The following is a 21,411-nucleotide window of genomic DNA, read 5'->3' on the forward strand; positions in this document are numbered from 1 at the left end:
CTCGACAAGTTCTTAGTTTTAAGTTGGGCTACATCGGTTTTGATCTCCAGCGAGACATAAATTCCATAAAATTCGCTTGTATCGGCGTAATTAGAAATTTCTCGGTTAAGTCCGATATTCTAATTAAGTTTTTACTAGCGTTGCTTATCCGATATATGAACTCTTTATTAGATTTCTTTGCTATCTTAGTTAGATTCAGTATATCAATCACTTATATAAGATAATTGTCTAGATTAGATCTATTAAGCACTTCATTAATCTCATAATGTCTTGGTTATGTCCAATCTATTACGTATTGTTTTGCTTGATAGATTTTTTTTAAGCTTTGATAATTCTATTTAATGTTTCATCGGGGTGTAGCTGATAAGATATCCTTTGCTGCTTTCTTAATTTGCTAAATCGTCTAATGTTTAGATCTATATAATTGCTTATTTGGGCCCATAATTTATTAGTTCCAATCTTATATTGTCTCCGTTTAGTACGATCTATCAACATTGTTCTTAATAAATTACTAAGCTTTTTTAGACAATTACATATTTATTTATCCCGCCGATGATAACGTAATGTATCTCGAATAACAAACTCTATCAGTAATATAGCCGTTGATCCAAATCCTGTCGGCATTGGCTAGGAATAGGCCTCCATATCAGCCCAAACATCCGACCGGGGTCATTTTTTTAAAAATCTAATCTACTTGTATTCTTTCTTGTTACTTGTAATATCAAACTAACCGGCATATCCCAAACCCGATTTTTAGGACCAGTATTGGAGCTAAGCAAATCTCTTAGGGTGTAGATTCATATTTTGTGTCAACAATGTTCAAATAAACAGAAATCAACATTATCCTAGCCTCACGTGAGCATATGTATGTAAATCATGGGCACCAAGATTTGAACCCTTATATAGCCAGTGAAGTAGTAAGTAATTTAATTAACAAGTCACCATATATGTCTTCAAAAATTATAAATTTATAGTAAATGAATTGTGTTATAAATAATTATTGGAGTAGACAAAATAGCAAAGGTCAAGCAATGTGTGGATATAAACCTTGGAAGCATCCAAACTTCATATTAAGTCAATCACACCACTTTAAATTTAAATTATTAGAATTGCTATAGATACTGAGAATGGCCAAGTGGGTGCCACTATCAACCTAAGGCTGCTTTCGGCTTGTGGTGTTGGGAATGAATCCCACACCCACACAAAACGAAATAATTCATTAGCATATGATTAATTAAATAATATATATTTTTATTTTTAAAAATAAATTAATATGATTTTCTAAAGCAATTTTTTATAGAAAAAAATGTAAAAAGTTTAACAGTTTGGAAGAGTTGGGAAAGAATTGAAAAAAACACCACAAATTTTTGACAATTTGACCCTTTGCAAAAACTATTTTTACAAATGAACAGTGGCCAAAACTTATTTTAAAAAATAACCCTTTTGTTCAGCGCCAAATCGTATGTCGCTGAATTTAGACACCTCAGCGTCAAATAGCATGGCGCTGAATGCACGTTAGCACGTCGACTCAGCCTCCCATCTGCGGTGGCACGACATTCAGCGCCAGTCGACATGGCGCTGAGGTGTCTAAGTTCAGCGTCATACGATTTAGCGCTGAACAAAAGGGTCATTTCTGACATAAGTTTTGGCCGCGGTTTATTTGTAAAATTAGTTTTCGTAAAGGGTCAAATTGTCAAAATTCGACCGAAAAAACACAGCCAATAGACTACTCGACTTGTAAATTGCCATTGGGGAGTGGGGAGACTGGAGAGTGGGGAGCCACCTACTCTGCAGTGCAGGCCGTGGCCTCTATATAACGGTGCAGGCCGCCTACCCCGTTGGCCGCATTCACCAGCGACACCTACTACTACAGTACTACTCCTCCCCTCCCCTCTCGAAACGCGGCTTCGACATGGCGGCGGCGGCGGCGGCGCACAAGGAGGAGGTGATCGGGAAGCTCAACGTCCGCGTGGTGCGGGGCTCCAACCTCATCATCGCCGACCCGCTCACCCACACCAGCGACCCCTACGCCGTCCTCTCCTACGGCCCACAGGTCCGCCACCGCCATATATACCCGTGTTCCCTTGATTTCTTCCTTTCTTGCGTTTGGGGATCCTTCGTGACTGAGCTCCGCATTTTGGGGATCCGGGGTTCGGGAGGGGGGTCTTCGATCGATCTGCCGCGGTGTCCGTAGGTGAAGCCAAGAAATGGTGGCGTCCGCTTTGTCCGGGACCGGGATGCGAATCTGTCGCTGTGTTTGTGTGCTCACAAGGTGTTTGATAAGATGGCGACATGTTCGCGACTTTCCAGGGATTTTTTTTTTGGCCTTTCGATTTGATAGGGTGACTGACTGCCAGTTGAGCTAAACAGGACGCTTAAATTCGCATTGCTGATTATAATGCGTTGGTTAAAAAACTTAAAAATTCTGAATTTTAGTCGGTTTGAGTTGGCCTTCAGTCCCAGTTTGGTCAGCTGGTCATGGACCTGCAAAACTGGTTAATCAGAACAAATTTTGTTAACGAAGGGGTAGTTATGCTTTGACGAATTTTGAACTGAAGAGCAGAGTAACAAGCCCTGTAATGACAAATCTTGTCAGCTAAGGGATATACAGCTTCGCAGAACATCACTCTAACTCTGTACTGTGATTAGTCTTTCATGATGCATCACACGTATGCTGAATCGATGCTCAAAATGGCACATTCCCTTTGTAAAATGGTCTTGCTGTTGGTGGCTCATCAAGTGATGAAGCTTATCCAACGTGACTTTACTTGGTAGTATTTTCAGTTTTTGGTGTCAGTTTTTCTTAACAAAGTTTATAGTGTAAATGATGGACGATCACACTTCTCAGTTTGTTGAAGGGTCTCTTCATGTGATGTCATTTGATAAGCATTTGGTCCGCCGTTGCTGCACTGTATGGTTACCTACTCATTGCAGACTACAATGCATTGAAATGTCACCAAGAAGATGTCATGTTCTATTAAATTCCCTCGTGTGGTTTTTTCTAATGCTACAATTTTTATATCATATTTGTCCACTTAATGAACACTGTGATCAGGGGCGGAGACAGCGTGGGGGGGGGGGGGGGGGGGTCTTTAGACCCCCCCTACCCCCTAAAATACCATTAGAGCCCCCCATAATACCCTCTAAAATTCTAATCCATATATTTATAAATGAGGGGCTAATATAGACTTTGTTTGAAGTTGTTAGAAGGCCCATAAGGCTAAGAAGGCCAAAAAAATCCTAACCCAACCCCTAAATCTCTCTTAGTTGCTATTGGTCATTTTGGTTTAGCCCCCGCTATAACTTTATCCTGGCTCCACCACTGACTGTGATATCATGATAATGTTAAGTATGATGGCGGATTTTTCAGTTTAGTGTCTTGCATTGTTGATTATGTAAACTATAGCTTTTGCAGAGGCATACATGTTATATTCTGCGGATGCTCATCAATTTTTTATATGTTACTCCCAATCTTACCATATTTTTTTATTACTCAAGTGTTCTTTTTACTGATGGTATAGAAAGTGAAGACCAGTGTCCAGAAGAAGAATTCCAATCCTGTCTGGAATGAAGTACTGCAGCTCGCAGTCACAAATCCTACCAAGCCGGTAAAACTTGTAAGTATGCTACTTCAGACTGATCTTTCCAATATTCATACAAACAAATAAATATATAAATATCTAGATCAGTTTGATACTGCCTGATAAATAATTTTCTTTTACAATAAGAATTGGTGAATGACTGTCTCCAACTCTCCATCATAGTTCCATGGACGATTCATGCCAATATAAGTTGAGTACCTATTCCGGTTTTGATTTCTGAACTGCTAAAAACATGCAGGAAGTTTTCGATGAGGATAAATTCACAGCAGATGACAGCATGGGCGTAGCTGAGTTCAACGTGACTGACATCTACGATGCTGCTAAGCTGGATCTAAAGCATGTCTCTGACGGGGCCAGGATCAAGACGATCTACCCAGTTGGTGTGAACTATCTTGGCGCCGAGAGCCACGTTTCATGGAAAAATGGCAAGGTCGTTCAAGACATCACTCTGAAGCTGAGCAAGGTTGACAGTGGCCTGATCGTGCTGCAGCTGGAGTGGGTTCACGTCCCAGGTGTTACCCTCTGAGCAGTGTCCGATGGTCGTCGATGGAGCTGCAGGTGCAGCTGGTCTCTGAATGTGATATTGTAGACTATGCGTGTGGACGTTGTTTGCAATGTGTACCTCCGATATGTGTGCTGTTGGTTTGTAGTTTCTGCGGTTATATTTGTACTCCTTAGTGTCAAGTGTTTGTGTCTATCAGTGTGTCACAATAAGAATCGACCTGCTGAGGTCATCTGGAGCGAGATGTAAATTAAGAATTCAGGTGTTCATTATGTTGTAGAATTGTCCGATTTGTTCCAATAGTAATGCTTTCAATGTCTAAAAAATAGAAGTGTTCCAACTTTTTTATTCCATGATCTTTAAAAAAAAAGTAATACTTTCGATGTATACTACCAGATTGAAGAGGCTGCAGGACAGATGATCCACTGAAGTTTGCAGATCAGAAATTGGTCAACCAAAAGGACCATAGATTTGGCTCCCCCTCCTCCCCCGCACGGGTTTCTTTCCCTTTTTTCGTAATTTTTTTCCCAATTTGGGCACCCCCCCCTCTCCCTACACACGTGTTTTCTTTTTTTTCATGTTTTTTCAATTTTTTTTAATCTTCAACACTTGTTTTTTCTTTTTAATGTATTTACCAATTTAAATTTTTCAGCTCAAAATTTTAAAACATTTTATTGAAAACATTCGACTCGAAATTTGAACTCAAATTCAAAACTCAAAACTCAAATATTAAAAATTCCAACTCAAAATTCAAAACATGAATAAATCTTGAGTTGAAAGTTTCCAAATTTTAACTTGAAAGTTTCAAATCTTGAGTTGAAAGATTTCCAAATTTGAGTTGAAATTTGAAAAGTTGAAGTTTTAAAAATTTGACTTAAAAGTTTAAACTATGAATTTAAATTTTCCAAAGTTTGAGTTGAAAGTTTTCAAAATTTGACTTAAAAGTCCAAATTTCAAGTTGAAAATTTGTAAAATTTGAGTGAAGTTTTAACTTTCGAGTTGAAAGTTTTAATTTAAGTGGAAAGTATGTAAATATTGAGTTGAAAGTTTTTAAAACTTGGATGGTTTTTTGAAATTGTAAGTTCAAAGTTTTAATTTTCTATGGAATAATTACTTTTTTTAAAAAAACTGAGCGTACAGAGATTCTAATAACCATCGGTATATGCTATCGTTGGTTGGGATACACAGGGGCGTAGCTAAGGGGTTGTCCCAGTGGGCTCGGGGCTACCTAAAGTCTGGCCCAGAGACCCCTCACCCCCCAAAAAATTTAGGCCCAAATATGTTAGTTGCCCCAAATAGCCCGGAAACAACTTGGGTTGGAGCCTTGGAGGGACTCCAATCCATCAACTCCTTCAGTCCTTCAGTCCGCCAGTTCGCCCGACGCCGCCACCACCATCCACGCCGTCCTTGCTGTCCACGTCGGCGCCGCACCGTCCCCTCCCCTCCTCCGCGTCGTCCATTCCCCGCCATCCGCACCGGCGCAGCGCCATCCCCTCTCCTCCGTCCGCGTCGGCACCGCGAGTCCGCGCCATCCCCTCTCCGGCGTCCCCGCCGTCCGCGGGGCCGGGCCATGCCGTCGTCCGCCCTGTAGCCACGCTGTGCCGGGTCCTGCACTCCTGCGTCCGTCGTCCACACCGGTGCCGCGCCAAGACGGGGGCCGCCTCGCCGGACTCTAGCCACGGGCCGCCGGCCGCCGGCCGCTCGCCTTCTCCTCCTGCTCACAGCTCTCCTGCTCCACGTCTCCACCGATCCGGCGCGGGCGGTCCACCCTTCAGCCCAGGTGAATCGATTTGTGAATTGTGATTAGAGATTAGTGAGCCTACGTATAACTGAGTGTGCAATTTATAAATTGTTACTGATTAGTGAATGCATGCTATTGTTTGTAGGATTGGTAAAACATGAAGAGGAGTGGAAATATCGAGTCGTTATTTCGGAAACATGAAGCTATGAAGATTGCAGCCTCTTCTTGTTCTTCGAATGGCTTCATTGGTACAAAGAATATATATATTTTCACTAAATTTCTATCACATTTTCACTAAATTTGTATTTGTATATTGGCTTTATGGTACAAAAAATTTTAGCACGTGACATGAACGTGTGAACTAGGACTACCCGAGGAAAAATCCCTGGCTACGCCACTGGGGATACAGAGAGTGTTAGATTAATGGGCTAGGCCCAATTAAATCCTAATAAATTCCGTTGGCCCACATTAAGTGTTATGGGTAATAATACTACCTTGGAAATCGGGTGAAGAGGTCTCAACTTAAATACGGAGCTAGTGGTGAGTCTCTGTTGACCGGTTGAGATGGTGTGTGGACAGCCAGGCGGAGCGGGGCGAGGCGAGGCAAGCAGCTGCTACTGCTGCGCTCACTCGTTTTGTAACGGACGGCAACAAACACGGAGAATTGATTTTGTATTAATGAACGCATCGGTTACGGAATTAAACTCCATGAATTGATTCCATCGGTTATGGAATTAAACGCCGTGAATTGATTCCGTATTAACGAGAGCATCATTTACTAAATTAAACACCGCGGTTGATGACTCCGAACGTTACTCTCGTGCTTGCATATATATATATACTCCGCAACGACCAGAAGGACATGAAGAAGTTCTTCTTCCCGACGTCTCTTGCACTTCGAGTTCTTTCTCCACTGTTCCTGCGCTGCAGAATCCTTCCTCGGTTCTGTTCACCTGCGCGCACAGGTGTACGGGACGAGCAGGTGCCTCCGGAACTCCGTCCGCTTGAGAACATGCACGGGTAGGCGGGCGATCAAGTTTTTGGGTAGTGCTTCAAGCACGACTGCTCTTGTTCTTCGCGGCTACTGCTGCTGCATCGGCGCCTTCACCAAGATGTCGACGAAGATTGGAGACAAGACGATGAACGACATCAACGGAGGCAATACTGCCTCAAAATCCAGCGGTGGGACGTTCTCGGGGTATACTTTCATTCTCTCGATTCTATTAGATGTTTCTTTGTTAATACTCTTTGCAATGGCAGCATTGCGTTACTATGTAAATGTTGATGCTTATTTTATATTAAGCATGCTTAAGTTGTATATATCTAGCACTGTCACTAGATCTACTTATATTGTAAATATCATGCTTATTGTCTTAATATTTTAAATTAAAATATATCGAATTATGACCAAATTTCCAACAGAGAGTAGGATTAAAAAAAAACTTCCTAAACATCGTTTGGTTGTGGTACAAAGTGAATCATTTATAGACTTGGCTGTTAGCTGTCGTGTCCATGAATGATTGATGGTGCTGCAGATGCCCGCGAACAGAGGCAAATCTTCGCACGTGAGATGATGGGCACGCGTGGTCAAATGGGCTTGGTGGGCCACCACGTAGCGTGCACCTGCGGGCGCATACGCGTCAACTAGCTTTTCGCGAGATTTTTTTTTTTATCATTTCCCCCAAAGATTTGTTACGCAGATGGCCTTGTTTAGAAAAAAAAAATTAGCCAAAAACATCATATCAAATGTCCGGATACATGCATGGGACATTAAATATATAGAAAAAAACAATTGCACCGTTTGCATGTAAATTGCGAGACGAATCTTTTGAGCATAATTACGCCATGATTTGATAATGTGATGCTACAGTAAACATTTGTTAATGACGGATTAATTAGGCTTAATAAATTCGTCTCGCAGTTTACTGGTGGAATATGCAATTTATTTTGTTATTAGTCTATATTTAATACTTTAGATATATATCTGTATACTTCAAAAATTTTACACCCAAATAACTAGACACACCAAGAAAACAACTTTTTTTTAAGCACTACACAAAAACAACTTAACCAGCATAAAGATAGGCTACTTCAAATTTCATGGACTACAAATGATAATGGGCCAACTATATGGGCTAGACGTGATCATGGGCTATGTTTGCAAGGACGGGTAGGCCCACCTCCCAAAGGCCCATGAAATCGAACAGGGTGCGATGATAATCTAAAGGAATAAGTTCGCTTTAGGTCCCTCTATTTGTTAACAGTCTGATAATCATCCCTGTACCGTAAAACCGGGTACGACCCATCCCCAACTTACGAAAACCGGGCAAACGAGGTCCCTCGATGGTTTTGATAGTGGTTTTGGCTGACGTGGCGACTACGTGGCTAATTCGACTCGGTCTTCATCTGACGTGGCACTGACGTGGCGCTTACGTGGCAATTTGATCTGAAAAATAATAAAACCAGTGGGACCCACATGTCAGTTTCACACAAATAGAGGAAAAATGGTGGGACCCACGTAGGCCCCATATGTCATCCTCACTCCTCTTTCTATCCTCTCTCTCCCCTCTTCTCTCTATCCCTTCTCTCTCTCTGGCCGATGGAGCAGGGCGGGCGACGGGCGGGGCGGGGCAGTGGCCGACGGCGGGCTAGGTCAGGTCGTGGCGCGCCAGCCATTCTCCCGCAGCGCCTCCTTCTTCACGGGGAGGGCGGCGATGGCGGCCTCCATCTCCCCCATCGTCCTTCGGATTGCCGGCGGCGGCGGTGGCTAGCCCCGCCCCCGCAGCGAGGTCCGTCCCGCCGGATAGCTTGCACTCGGTGCTCCAGGCCTTGGTGTCCGACGAGTAGGACCGGCACACCGTGAAGCTACGGCGCTTGTAGAGGACCAACAGGCGGAAGGCGGCGGGACCCGGTGAGAGCAGATCGGCGGAGTCCTGGAGATCGTCGGCGGTGAGCAGCGCGCATGCGTAGAGCCCGGGCCTGTCCTTCCCGGAGAGGACGGGGAGGAGGATGGACATGTCACCAGTCATGGGGTTGCACACGACGAGCTTAATGTTACTTAAATCTTGCATGCACGTAGCTACTAACTGTTAGCTATCGGTTTCAATTCCGTTATTGCATTGTGCATGAGCTTCCAATCTGTGGATGCCATGCATGTAGTGGTAGTCATGCCGTTGGCGATCGGGGGTGTGAGCACGTTGTTAGGATCGTGGGGATGGACGCGATTGTACCACGACGTAGGAACGCATCCAATGCGCTCACCTGCATAATGAAAGGGAGAAAGAAAACCAGAAAAGGTGCAGCTTCATCGCACCACAAAACTAAGCGTGTTTCCTCGTGTTCGCGTGTGTTTCCACAGCTTGTTCGTCGATCACTTAGGGAAACCTGTCACTTAAGGACGGCGGAGCTCGACGATGAGGCGGCCTATCCGTGATGCGACGAGGCAGGAGTTCTCGAAGAGGCCGGGGTTGTCAAACACCCTGTCAAGCTCGCCGCCGCCGAACCTGGAGGAGGCCGAGGGCAACGGGACGAACTGAGGCGGCGCGACCGAGGAAGACGAGTCGTCCTCGTGGGTCTGGTGGAAGAAGCCGACGATGAGGTCGCGGATGAGGCGGCTGGAGGGCGGCATGGACCGGCAGATGTACACCGCGTTGCTGGTGACGAGGCGGCGCCACCGCCTGCAAGTGGCGTGATGCACCGGACGAAGTCATGAAGATCCAGCGAGCTAGCCGCAAACACGAGGAGGAGGACCTGACCTAGCCCGCCATCGGCCGCTGCCCCGCCCCGCTCCGCTGGCCAGCCGCTCCGCCCCGCCTGTCGCCCGCTTCTGCCGCTGCCGCTCGCCCTGTTCCATCGGGCGGAGAGAGAGAAGAGGGAGAAGTGAGGATGACATGTGGGGCCCACGTGGGTCCCGTCATTTTTTCCTCTATTTGTGTGTGAAACTGACATGTGGGTCCCACTGGTTTTATTATTTTTTTCCGATCAAATTGCCACATAAGCGCCACGTTAGTGCCACGTCAGATGAAGACCGAGTCAAATTAGCCACGTAGGCGCCACGTCAGCTAAAACTGCTATCAAAACCGTCGAGGGACCTCGTTTGCCCGGTTTTCGTAAGTTGGGGGATGTGTCGTACCCGGTTTTGCGGTTCAGGGACGAAAATCAGACTGTGCGACAAATAGAGGGATCTAAACTGAACTTATTCCTAATCTGAATTTGAATTTAGTACCACATCGCTGGTTCTGAGCAGTAAGCGACAGATGCTATCAATACATCTGATACCCATTTACAACTCATACCTTTCTCGGCCTTTTGGCTAAGATGAAGTATAATATCGGTTCTTATTATTTTATTATCTGATACGTGGGTCATGAGCCTACGATGATATTAAATTTATTTTCATTACTAGCAAAAATGACGATGATATTAAATTTATTTTCATTACTAGAAAAAATGACCGTGCGTTGTAACAGGTGAAAAAATTCTAATGATAATATATATTTTTCATGCATAATGTTGTCAATGACAATGTTTATATTTTAATGAGCGGCTTGTTTCTTTTATAAACGGTGTTCGCGATTTTTCTCAAACCATTTTTTAGAAATGGCACATTTCTTTCTAATATTTTTTCTTAGCATGTTTTTTTTTGCTTTTTTTTTATTGACGACGAAAACTATATTTTTCTCCCCCTTTTTTGCTTTTTTTTTCTCGTGTTTTTTTGCCTATTTTTCTAACAATTATTTTCTCGCGCATTTTTTTGCTTGTATTTTCGAATGTTTTTTTTCTTTTTTCCAATACAGGAGAATATACGACGAAATAAAAGCCATGTAGTAGATGGCAAAAAATTGATGGACTCTATCCAACTCAAGCGTCCATCAATTTAGCGTTTTTTCTCATAGTTTTTTCAGAGCGATTTATTTTTTAACAGACGGTGTCTTTTTTTTTCTTGTGAGGTTTTCTCAAACCATTTTTTAGAAATGGCGCGTTTTTATGGTAGTTTTTTCCTCGCATGTTTTTTTTAAAAAAAAATTTACCAACGATGGAAATAACTTTTCTCGCACATTTTTTTATTTTTTATGGAAGATGGAAAACCTTTTTAGAGTGGTTTTTTTTGTGCTTTTTTCTGACTTTTTTCTCACGCGTTTTTTTGAACCGTTTTATTTTCTCATGCATTTTTTCTTTTTAAATAGTTAGATTAGATTAGAGATAGAGAAGAGATATATACTGATTAGAAATCAGACTTTGTTTCACCCATTCTATTTTTTTCTCGTGTGCATTTTTTAATTCATACAACCAGCTTTTTATTTTTTACGAACCTTTTTTTTGCCACTTTCTTAGGGAATCGGATCAACTTTTTTATATGTTTTTTTCAGATTTTTTTCGCCTTTATAGGAATCAGACATTTTTTTTTCCGTTTTTAAAGGAATTGGATCTAGCATTTTTTTCACCACTTTTTTTTTTGCCTTTTATAGGAATAGGATTTTTTTTCGTTCGGATCTATGGTTTTTTTGGCCACTTAGGGAAACAGACTTTTGTTGTCGTTGTTGTTTTTCTTTTTTCCTTTATTTTCTTTTTCTTTTTGTGCACCTTTCTGCCTTTGTTATCTCCCTTTTATTATTCTTTTTAACAAAAACAACCTCAAATACCTTATTGCAAGATTATAGGGACTTAAATGTAAATATAAAAATTACAGGGACTCAAATGCAAAAGTACATACCAAAAATTAAAATCATATAAAAATAGAATGCTCTCGACATATAGGTTCCCTTTTTGCAAACAAATCTCCAATCCGGCACATCAATTTTTTCACCAAGATGTATGGGATATCATGATATAGATTAAAACCGAGCGGAGTGGTGCCTGGGATCTGGAGAGGTGCGTTTTTAAGGGGAAATCGGATCTAGAGTTGGATTTTTTTCCATTTAGAGATAGAGAAGGGATAGAGAATCGGACAGATTCTTCTTTTATTTTTTTCGTTCTTCTTTTTACAACGTCGAAGAGTTAGATTCGTTTTTATAGATCCGATTTTTCCCCCTTTTTTCGCCAATCGGACAGGTTTGTTTTTTTTCTTTTTTTCACCTGGTTTTTTCTGGATCGGATAGATTTGGTTTTTTCGCCCGGTTTTTCTTTTTTCGCCTTTTTTGATCGGACATGTTTGGTTTTTTTCCTTTTTTCCACCCGGTTTTTTTATCGGACAGATTTGGTTTTTTTCGTCTGGTTTTTTTGACGTACGATGGAAGCACCTCTTATTTTTTAAGTAGTAGAGATGTGGGAGGGTTCATTATAGTGGCTTGACATTGGAACCCTCATGTGTTGCTCAAGTGTTGCACTATAGCATGAGCTTGGCGCACCCCAACCAAAACTAAAACAAAATATTAGGCTCATTTGATTTAAAGGATTTATGAAAGAAATTCATAGGATTCAAATCGTATATAGAAAATTTTTCTATTGGACCCTTTGATGCAAAGTATTGAAACTTTACAATTCCTATGAAATGGCTTATTGCATGTAGATTTTGGAGAAAACTTAGTAAGCTCCAAACTTTTGCAAAATTAATCAAATTCAAGTTTTTGTAATCCCCTATTTTACACTATTTTTATAAAAATTCTATGTTTTTCATATTCCTCTGTTTTTTAAAGGAGCCCTTACCTTGTTCACAATTGATTTGAGTTAGCAAAGTACCAATTGTAATTGAACATAATTTTTATCTGATTATCAGAAGCATTTCATTTACCAACTACCACGTTTGTGCCTTTTATTTCAAATTCAATTCAGAAAAGCATTTGTGCCTTTTATTTTAAATTCAATTATGAAACGTGAAATCTCATTGAAAGACATGGTGTAACTGCACACAAAGATCTTTATTTATTTTTTGAGATTACAATATCCTAATTAAGATATAAATGACATGACCATACTTTAAAAAAAAATACTAGAGTACACAAACCAAACTTTTTAGGGCCATGGTCCCATTCAAAACACTAGAATAAGTTCGAAAACCTCCTTTTAGTAGTTGCTAATCCCCTTAAACTTGATGCCCTAAATGTGTCCATGACCTAATACAAAGGCAATCATATATAGGACTCAACACTCTTTATTACTTACCTTCCAATGGAACGCAGTGCAGTATAATTAAGCAAGCAGGTAATTATTACTATTAATTAATTTCCCTTGAGGCCACTTGCGACGCGGAGCAAGATCGTCTCGGCGGTGATCCCCGGCCCGAACGCCATCAACGCGCCCCAGTCGGCGCCCTCGGCGCCGTCGGCGGCGAACCGGCGGCGCAGCTCGTTGAGCACGAAGATCACCGTGCTGCCGCTCATGTTGCCGTACTCGCGCAGCACCTGCCGGCTCGCCGCCATGGCGCCGTTGTCCAGCCCGAGCGCCTCCTCGATGAGGTCCAGGATCCTGCGGCCGCCAGGGTGGACGGCCCAGAAGAGGTCCTTCCACCTGGCGGCGACGCCGATGGCGCCGAACGCGTCGGCCAGGCACCGCTTGATGTTGCCGGCGAGCATCTCCGGCAAGCCTCTGGCGATGTGGTACTCCATACCGCCCTTCTTGTGCTGGACTGTGATGGCGCCCTCGCTGTCCGGGACGGTGGTCTGCGACGCGAATGCCATCTCGAACAGCGGGCGCTCCACGGCGTCGACCGGGTCGGCGCCGACGATGACGGCGCCCGAGCCGTCGCCGAACAGCGCATGGGCAACCAAGGTGTCTGTGTCTGTGCAGCCCTCCTCCGGGCCGTAGAACGCGATGAGGCTGATCTCGGAGCAGGCGACGAGTACGCGCGCACCGCGGTTGTTCTCGGCGAGTTCCTTGGCGAGCTGGAGTGCCCTGCAGCCGCCGTAGCAGCCGTGGAGGCTAAGGATGGTGCGGCAGACGGTATGGCGGAGCCCGAGGAGCGACGCCAGCCGGCGGTCGCTGCTCGGGGCCTTCAAGTCAGAGTATGTGCTGAAAATGAGGTGGGTGATGTCGGTGGCCGGGCGCCCCCATTCTGCGATGGCCATCGACGCGGCGGCCGCGGCGAGCTCCGGCACGGCGTTGGAAGCGATCTCTACCCTCGCATCGAGCGATGGAAGCTTGCGATCGGAGAACTCTGGATGGGCCTTCATGACCTCGTCGTTCACGTACGTGTACCGATTTTCGATGCCGGATTTCTTACCTGTAACATATATCAACCATATTAATTATATAATATAAGCACGCAAATTCCTCCAACACTGGCTCAAATCATAAATATTTAACGTTTATAAATTCAATTGAAACTTTTAGCCATCAATAATATCTCAATACCATTATAAAATACATAGTCATGCACACACATTGATATTTCTTGAAAAATACAATTATAATACCTTGAGCTTATTACTCTCTCTGATTTTAAGTACTCTTGTATGATATTATTGACTTTCGAACACAGGTATTTGATTCTTCATCTTTTTTTTAAAGAAATACTACAAATACGTAAAAAGATAAGTCATGGTTAAAAAACATTTTATGATGAAACAAATAGAATTAAAATAAATAATATTTACATAGTTTATAAATAATACAAATGATCAAATGACATATCCAAAAGTTAAGAGCACCATATATTTTAAAAATAAAGGTATTAAATTTTATCACCTTATTATAATATACTAGAATTTTATGGGCTAAGTTTCAACGATTTGATCGAATTATATCCTAAATATCAAATATTTATGATCTATGGGAATATAATTTTCTAAATCATTTTAATTGATTAAATTATAGTTGCGCCAGTTATAAAATGGCAAGATAACCACTCTTATCACTGTCCTCACCTACTAGATCAAGTCTATCATAGAAATATCTATTCATGTCATCAAAGGAAGATCAGAGAGTATGAATTGCCATAGAATTCTTCGAGGGTCTGTCACAATTTTTAGATTCCCCACAATTATTGATACCAAAAAAACATTGTTGTGTATTAATTGAGGACTTGCTCCAGAAGTTAGCAAAGGAATCTGTTAATAATGGCATTTTCTTGTGCAGATACAACAATCTTGCCCCTAAGATATACACTATAATGGGTTGACTATGGGTTGGATGCTATTCTTTAACTCTGTACCGCTCTAAAACTTTTAACACATTTTATACATTAATTAAATGACATCAATTGGAGAACTCATCAACTAAATTAAACATGTAGATCGTGATAAGCTATACAACTTTGATATAGAGCATATCTCTCTATCTGAGTTTATTTGAAAAACTCAAAATGTCATTTTTTTTTCTTTCAAATGAATATTTGGACCCTTAATAAACAATCTCAAATGAAAACAGGTTCCACTACAAGTTATAGATCTCACTGAGAGCTACAATATCCGTAAAGTTTGTCATCATCCGACTTCATATAAAAAGTATTATGATTTTTTTTTCATATTCCATTGATAGTCCCATATTTAAGGTCTAATTTTATAAGAAACCGTCTGCAATAGTTGATATTTATAGGAATTTTTTTTTTGTGAGAACTGCCTATGACTCTTTAAAAAGTACACCTATAAAAATCATTTTATTGGTGGTTCTTTAAGATTTTGTCCTGCAAAAACTTTTTCTTTATTCTTTGTTAATTACTAAATTTAAAAAATTATAGAGAATTAATTTTAGCTTTAATTAAGGTGAATCAAAGTTTTATATGAGACTTACAATATTTTATTTAATATGGCAAGGCCCATCTTCTTAAAATATTTCTTTCAATATGATTATTTACTTACGTAGACTATGATTCGATATGTTATACAACCTGATATTAGTGAATCACTATATATAAGAAATATTCTAAGAAAATTCTAATTATGTCATATTAAAGGAAATACTACAATGATCTCTCTCTCTCACACACACACATATATGAATATTTTACCTTGATGGGGCTTGCGAATTTGCAAGAAATTTTCAAAGTTTGAACTTTGTAAAGAATCCCAAAATAGATACAAGAGCTTGTAATGACTATACTTTTTAAGACACCAAAATGATCTAAATATCAAACCTTTCTAGTATAAAGTTGTACATTGCGTAGAGCTCTACAGTGTTAATATAGAACTTGTCTACATCTAAGGTTGTTTAAAAAAATAAGAAAACATTTTAAAAAATAGATTTAAGAGCTTTAACACATATTTTGGCCCCTCAATGATCGCAAATAAAAAAAACTTTCAACTGTAAAGTTTCATCGAGAGCTATAATTTCATATAAAATTTTTCATCATCTGACTTCATGTAAAAAAGATACACCATCCGTCTAGAAATATAACAACTTCTACCCTTCAGAATCTGTCCCAAATATAACAACTTCTTCACCAACATTCTCTTTCGAACCAATCACAACTTTCCACCATTTAATTTTTTCACCTACCTCCACTTCTCAACCAATAACAACCTCCCTCCATTAAATTCTATCCACTTTCTTAATGACCGTGTTCAACCTTAAAACTTTTAATATTCTAGAACAAAGGTAGTATTTTCTCTTGAAATAGGTTCGCTCCTATTTTTATGGGTGGTAACCGTCCAAATAAATTGATTTTTACATACCTTATTTTCTTAAAATAATCACCTATAAATCATTCTATTTTTATAGGTCATACCTTTTTTTTTGAAAGAATTTATAGGTGGTACCTTAGGAAAATCGCCAGTGAAAATATTAATAGAACTTTTTTTTATGGTTTTCTTAAGTAATAGCCTGTAGAATTAGGCTTTCACAGCTAGACGGTCTGTGGCCCTGAGATGGCCTACGTTCTTTTTACATTTGGTCCGCTTGCAGAAGAATGCCGAGGTCCACAAAAATCTTTTTTTTTATAGTGTTGTTACGTTTCAAATAATAAGATGGGCGAAAAAATGGTTGGAAACGGCAGGAACAAATTAACGTATACGGTCGATGTGCATGCGTGCTTACAGATCCTCTCGAGCTTCTCCTTGAGCTGAGGGAGATGCTCGCTCTTGGTGACGCGGAAGTAGAAGTCGGCATATTCATCCTGCGATCTGCGAGTCTCCGGGTTAGCCGTGGCGATGGCGAGCACGGTGGCCGGGCCATCGGCGCGCTGTGCTCGCCGGATATCTTGGGTGGTGACGGTGGTGGCCGCCGCTGCCTGATGATGAGCAGGTGCCATGAGTATCGCCTGGCAATGCAAGCGAGCTAGCTAGCTTAGCTTAGGTCGAGTATTGTGCAGTACTCAATCGATCGGGGAGAGCTACTTGATTTCACGATTTGGGCAAAGCTGAAACTAGGCTCTATTTATATTGTACGGTGCCATCTCAATATTAATTTTATACCGTGGAGATCTCTGGTGATTGGTGGAGCTTAGGCACGACTAAATTGGTCGAGTACGTTGGTCGTACGTACGCAATCGCTTTGATTAACCACCATAAACCGCGAGTTTTGAAGGGAAGTGATTCAAATACTACCTCCTTTTACGACCATCTTATCGATCTTTGCAAGGACCAAAAGTAGTATATACGACACTCGGTGATTTCAAAAAGAAAGTGAAATTAATGCAAGTTGCCAATGCTTTCATATCTCTTTTCTATCTCTACTATTATAAAAATTGGAGATGTTTTTAATTAAAATTTTGGTATGTCGTCGTCTGAATCCAAGTGCGATTTTGTATTAATTCCGTTTCACCCGCCGTCTCCAAGATGAAGCAGAGAAACCGCAGGGGAAAAAAAAAAGGTAGTAACCAGGTGCAAACCCACTCCTGGTGGCCAACGCGTGGACAACGCAATGATCCGACAGAATGCTCTGTCGGCTTGGCTCCAAGCGCAGCGCTAGGACGTAAACGCTAGATGGCCCCGGCTCCAAGTGCAGCACTCGGCTCTACGCATCTCCGCATTCCTTATCTGCCGGGTTCGCCGCCTCTCTCGACTTCTGCCACCACTGCCACCGATGTTGTCCCCCAACGTCGCCATATCCCGATGTCGCTCCCCAACATCGTCTTCCCCCACCGCATTCTCCTCCACCTTCCTCTTGACAAGCTCGCCGCCAACGCAAATTAAATTGATGCTCACCCCCAACGACGCCCTATCCCGTTGTGTTCCTCTTATTGCTGTTGTTAGAGTTTGTGTTGAATATGTGTATATAATCTGTTACAGTTTAGAACTTGGAGTTGTAATAGGTGTTAGGACTAGAGTAAGAGTCAGACTCTATCCTAGCCTTTCTCTTAAATAGAGGGGCACACCAGTTGTAACCGAAAGACGACAGTAGCATAGGTGTGGGTACGATAGGTCGGCGGCCTAGCCGGTGGAGGGTCGTGGATATCCGGATACACTGTAATATGCTGGATCGGGGAGGAGCGCCTGTAATCGGTACCCGGGAGATGTAGACATCGGCTGAACTCTATTATCAAATATCGTATCTCGGTGTCGTCTTCATGTTTGAATCTTTTATGATGTTTCTTCCATGTTCAGTTTCCGAGATAAATATCGGGCCGGTTTTATAACAGTTGTCCAACGTTGAGCAAGGCCATGGCTAAACCGCAGGAGGCATCGGGCGAGCGAGGAACCTAGCGATAGACCCTGAAGATGGGAACGAGGACAGGCAGGTAAATTAAGCAAGATTTTAAATCTCCGGCTATAGCTGTTTAAGAAGTGTTCTAACTATTTGCTCTCGTGTACGAGCAATTCGTGTTGGAGGCGCTGGGCGTTAGATCACCGCGTTGACCACGTCGGTCATCAGGAGCATGTATGCACGGGAGATGATTATAATTTTACTGGATTTCACTGTGTTTTGGTTTTACATATGTATATGTACCATGGTACTCTCTCCGTTTTAGGTTGTAAGATGTTTTGACTTTGATCAAAATCAAAATGCTTTAAATTTGACTAAATTTGTAAAAAAAGTAGTAACATTTTCAACCCAATACAAATTTGTTATGAAAATATATTCCATTATTGATTTGATGAAACTAATTTAATATTATAAATATTACTATATTTGTTTATAAACTTAGTCAAACTTAAAATAGTTTGACTTTCTTATAACCTAAAATGGAGGGAGCATAAATTAATTAATGGTCAAAATTAGATCTTGAAGGCAATAGTTTCTTGATTGATAATTCATACAAATCAGTTTCACTTATGAAATTGCTCAGTCTAATCAAATGCCTTGTTTATTTTATGCAGTTTAATTAATTAGTTCAAACCTGCCAACTGAAACAAACGTACCATGCGACACAACATAACATGGGACACTTAATTATGCCAGACCACGCTTCATTTTTTATTCCAATTTTCATATGAGACGCCCCGTTGTAACGTACGGGCATTTATACAACGGTACGGGCATTTTACTAAGCTTGTATTGTTTGACCACTCGTTCTATTCAAAAAATTTGTGTAAATATAAAAAACGAAAAGTTGTACTTAAAATATTTTGGATAATAAAATAAGTCACAAATAAAATAAATAATAATTTTAAATTTTTTTAAATAAGACGAATGGTCAAACAGTACAAGTAAAAAGACAAAATCTCTTATATTATGGGATAGAGGGAGTACTTGTACAATACAAATGGTTCGAGTAACAAAAATTACACCAGCCAACCAATGAATAAAGTACACTCCCACTGTTTTTATTTATTTCGTTAACTTTTTGACATATATTTGGTGATTTTATAAAATTATGTGTAAATATGCACTACTAAAAATTGAAGATGTTTTTGCCGGTATTTTGGTACGTCATCCGTGTATGAGTTGGTTTTTAAGTTCGTTTGCTTTTAGAAATACAAATCCGTATTTGAGTCGGCTTTTTAATACAGAAGGAATCATATAAGAAATATGTTTAAAAAAAACTCGCGTGCTAACTTGAGACGATCAAATTCCTAACTGCAGCTCATGATTTTCTAAAAATATATACAGTATATCCAAGCAAACTCCCACAGTGAATTTCATCTTAACTAAACCATATAACAATAATAAGATTGAAATAGACCTCACCCGTTGCAACGCACGGGCATTTTTTTCTAGTTCATTGGTAATTATAGGTGTTTTCCCCACCTCCACAGGCTGAAAATACAAAAAAGGGGGAACCTTTAAGTAATTATAGGTGTCGGTTCAACAGAAAAACCGACACCTATATTATACTATAGTTGTCGGTTTTAAAAAAATCGACACCTTTAATATATTATAGCTGCCGGTTAAATAAAAACTGACACATATAATATATTATAGATGCAGGTTTTTTAAGAAAATCAGCACCTATCAAACGAGCCGAGTTGATCGAGAGAGAAAACCGGGGGCGCGACCGATCAAGTGGATAAAGTCGCATGAGTGGATGGATAAATGCGTCCTTATCCACTCGCCCGGCCCCCTCACTCACCCGTCCCTCTCTCTCCTTCTCTTTTCCCCCATTCTCCTTCTGCATCTAGCCAGGGCGAGTGGCCGGTCGTGGTGGACGGCGGAGGTGGCGGGGTCGGTATCTTGGCGAGCGACTACTCGCGGTGGGTAGCAACGGGGAGGGGGAGGGGAGTCGGCGTCTGGGCTATCAGCCGGTCGCGGCAGACGCCGGCGGCGGCAGGGTTAATGCCGCCTTCCCATGGCGGCACGTGGGGGTGCGGGTGGCCGGTAGACCCCTCCAAGGTGGCGCGTGGCGAGCGGCTGGCGGCCTCCCCATGGCGGCGTGCAGCGGGGCGGCTAGCGGCCTCCCCACACATTGTCGCTGCCGGTGGTGCCCTCCCTCCCTCCCTCCCGATGGCCTCAGAGCTTTCCAAGTCTTCCAGATCCGGAGTCTCGTGTGCTTGAAATTCTCATGTGCTTAATTTTGTTCATTGATGTTCTTGGGTATCTTTCAATCTCGATCTCGGAGTATGGTTGTTTGTTCTTGTTGGATGGGATGTTGATGAATGAAGATATCGATGAATTGTTCTTTGATGAGATACTGTGGGATAAAATCGAACCGATACATCGAGCGGGATATTTTTTTGATTTGTTGGACCTTATAGGTGCCAGTTCCTAGACACTGGCACCAATCATTTCTCCTCATTGGTGCCGCTTTGGGGATGTCGGTTGGGAAACCGGTACCTATATATGTGGGTTTTTCAACTGGCACCTATAGGATTTTCTGTACTAGTAATAAAAAAATAAACCACAACAAAATAAATGATAATTATATATTTTGTGTAGTAAGATGAATAGTCAAACTTACGTATAGAAGATAACGTCATCAAAAATTAAAAAAAATAAAATGGTTTCTTTAATTCACGTTTATGGCTCCATTTTAAAGAAGAAATAGGTCCAGTAAATAATAAAATGGCTTTGTTACCTGTTTATGCATTTGGCAGTGATAATAAGATACTAGGTAAAAACAAAACCGTTACTGTCACCGCGTCTGCCGTATAGCACGAAGAGATGTCGTGGCCTCGCACACGGACCGGTCGTCCAAGGATGCACAAAGCCATTATCACACATGTCCAAAAATCAACATCATCAAACATAAAAGTAATATATTTAAAATAATTTCTTTCATTCATGTTTATGGACCTTATTTTTAAAAACAAAAAGGTCTATATCACCAGTAGATAATAAAATGGCTTCGCTACCAGTTTAGGCAAGTGGCAGTGATA

The 21,411-nt window shown here is 41.4% G+C and overlaps 2 protein-coding genes and 1 pseudogene across 2 annotated transcripts; 2 read left to right on the top strand and 1 right to left on the bottom strand.

Annotated features, from left to right (window-relative positions):
• Nucleotides 1–1,830: 1,830 nt before the first annotated feature.
• On the top strand, nucleotides 1,831–4,435 carry LOC127778674 (GTPase activating protein 1-like). Its single transcript, XM_052305296.1, has 3 exons — nucleotides 1,831–2,053; nucleotides 3,522–3,617; nucleotides 3,841–4,435. Exons 1-3 carry the CDS (start codon nucleotides 1,913–1,915, stop codon nucleotides 4,126–4,128), a joined length of 525 nt encoding a protein of 174 aa, XP_052161256.1. The 5' UTR covers nucleotides 1,831–1,912; the 3' UTR covers nucleotides 4,129–4,435.
• Nucleotides 4,436–10,136: 5,701 nt separating this feature from the next.
• LOC127780967 (U2 spliceosomal RNA) lies at nucleotides 10,137–10,255 on the top strand (annotated as a pseudogene).
• Nucleotides 10,256–13,002: 2,747 nt separating this feature from the next.
• On the bottom strand, nucleotides 13,003–16,967 carry LOC127780244 (bisdemethoxycurcumin synthase-like). Its single transcript, XM_052307171.1, has 3 exons — nucleotides 16,754–16,967; nucleotides 13,627–14,003; nucleotides 13,003–13,572 (listed from the first exon to the last, which is right to left on the bottom strand). Exons 1-3 carry the CDS (start codon nucleotides 16,965–16,967, stop codon nucleotides 13,003–13,005), a joined length of 1,161 nt encoding a protein of 386 aa, XP_052163131.1.
• Between the last annotated feature and the right edge of the window lie 4,444 nt (nucleotides 16,968–21,411).

Source organism: Oryza glaberrima, chromosome 7, assembly GCF_000147395.1.
Source record: "Oryza glaberrima chromosome 7, OglaRS2, whole genome shotgun sequence".
Lineage (NCBI taxonomy): Eukaryota > Viridiplantae > Streptophyta > Magnoliopsida > Poales > Poaceae > Oryza > Oryza glaberrima.

Coding starts and splice junctions, on each gene's coding strand:
- LOC127778674 (XM_052305296.1), top strand. CDS start 1,913: ATGGCGGCGGCGGCGGCGGCGCACAAGGAGGAGGTGATCGGGAAGCTC. Junction 2,054..3,521: donor TCCTCTCCTACGGCCCACAG/GTCCGCCACCGC, acceptor CTGATGGTATAG/AAAGTGAAGACCAGTGTCCA. Junction 3,618..3,840: donor CTACCAAGCCGGTAAAACTT/GTAAGTATGCTA, acceptor AAAAACATGCAG/GAAGTTTTCGATGAGGATAA.
- LOC127780244 (XM_052307171.1), bottom strand. CDS start 16,967: ATGGCACCTGCTCATCATCAGGCAGCGGCGGCCACCACCGTCACCACC. Junction 14,004..16,753: donor GGAGAAGCTCGAGAGGATCT/GTAAGCACGCAT, acceptor TATATGTTACAG/GTAAGAAATCCGGCATCGAA. Junction 13,573..13,626: donor AGAACAACCGCGGTGCGCGC/GTACTCGTCGCC, acceptor GGCCCGGAGGAG/GGCTGCACAGACACAGACAC.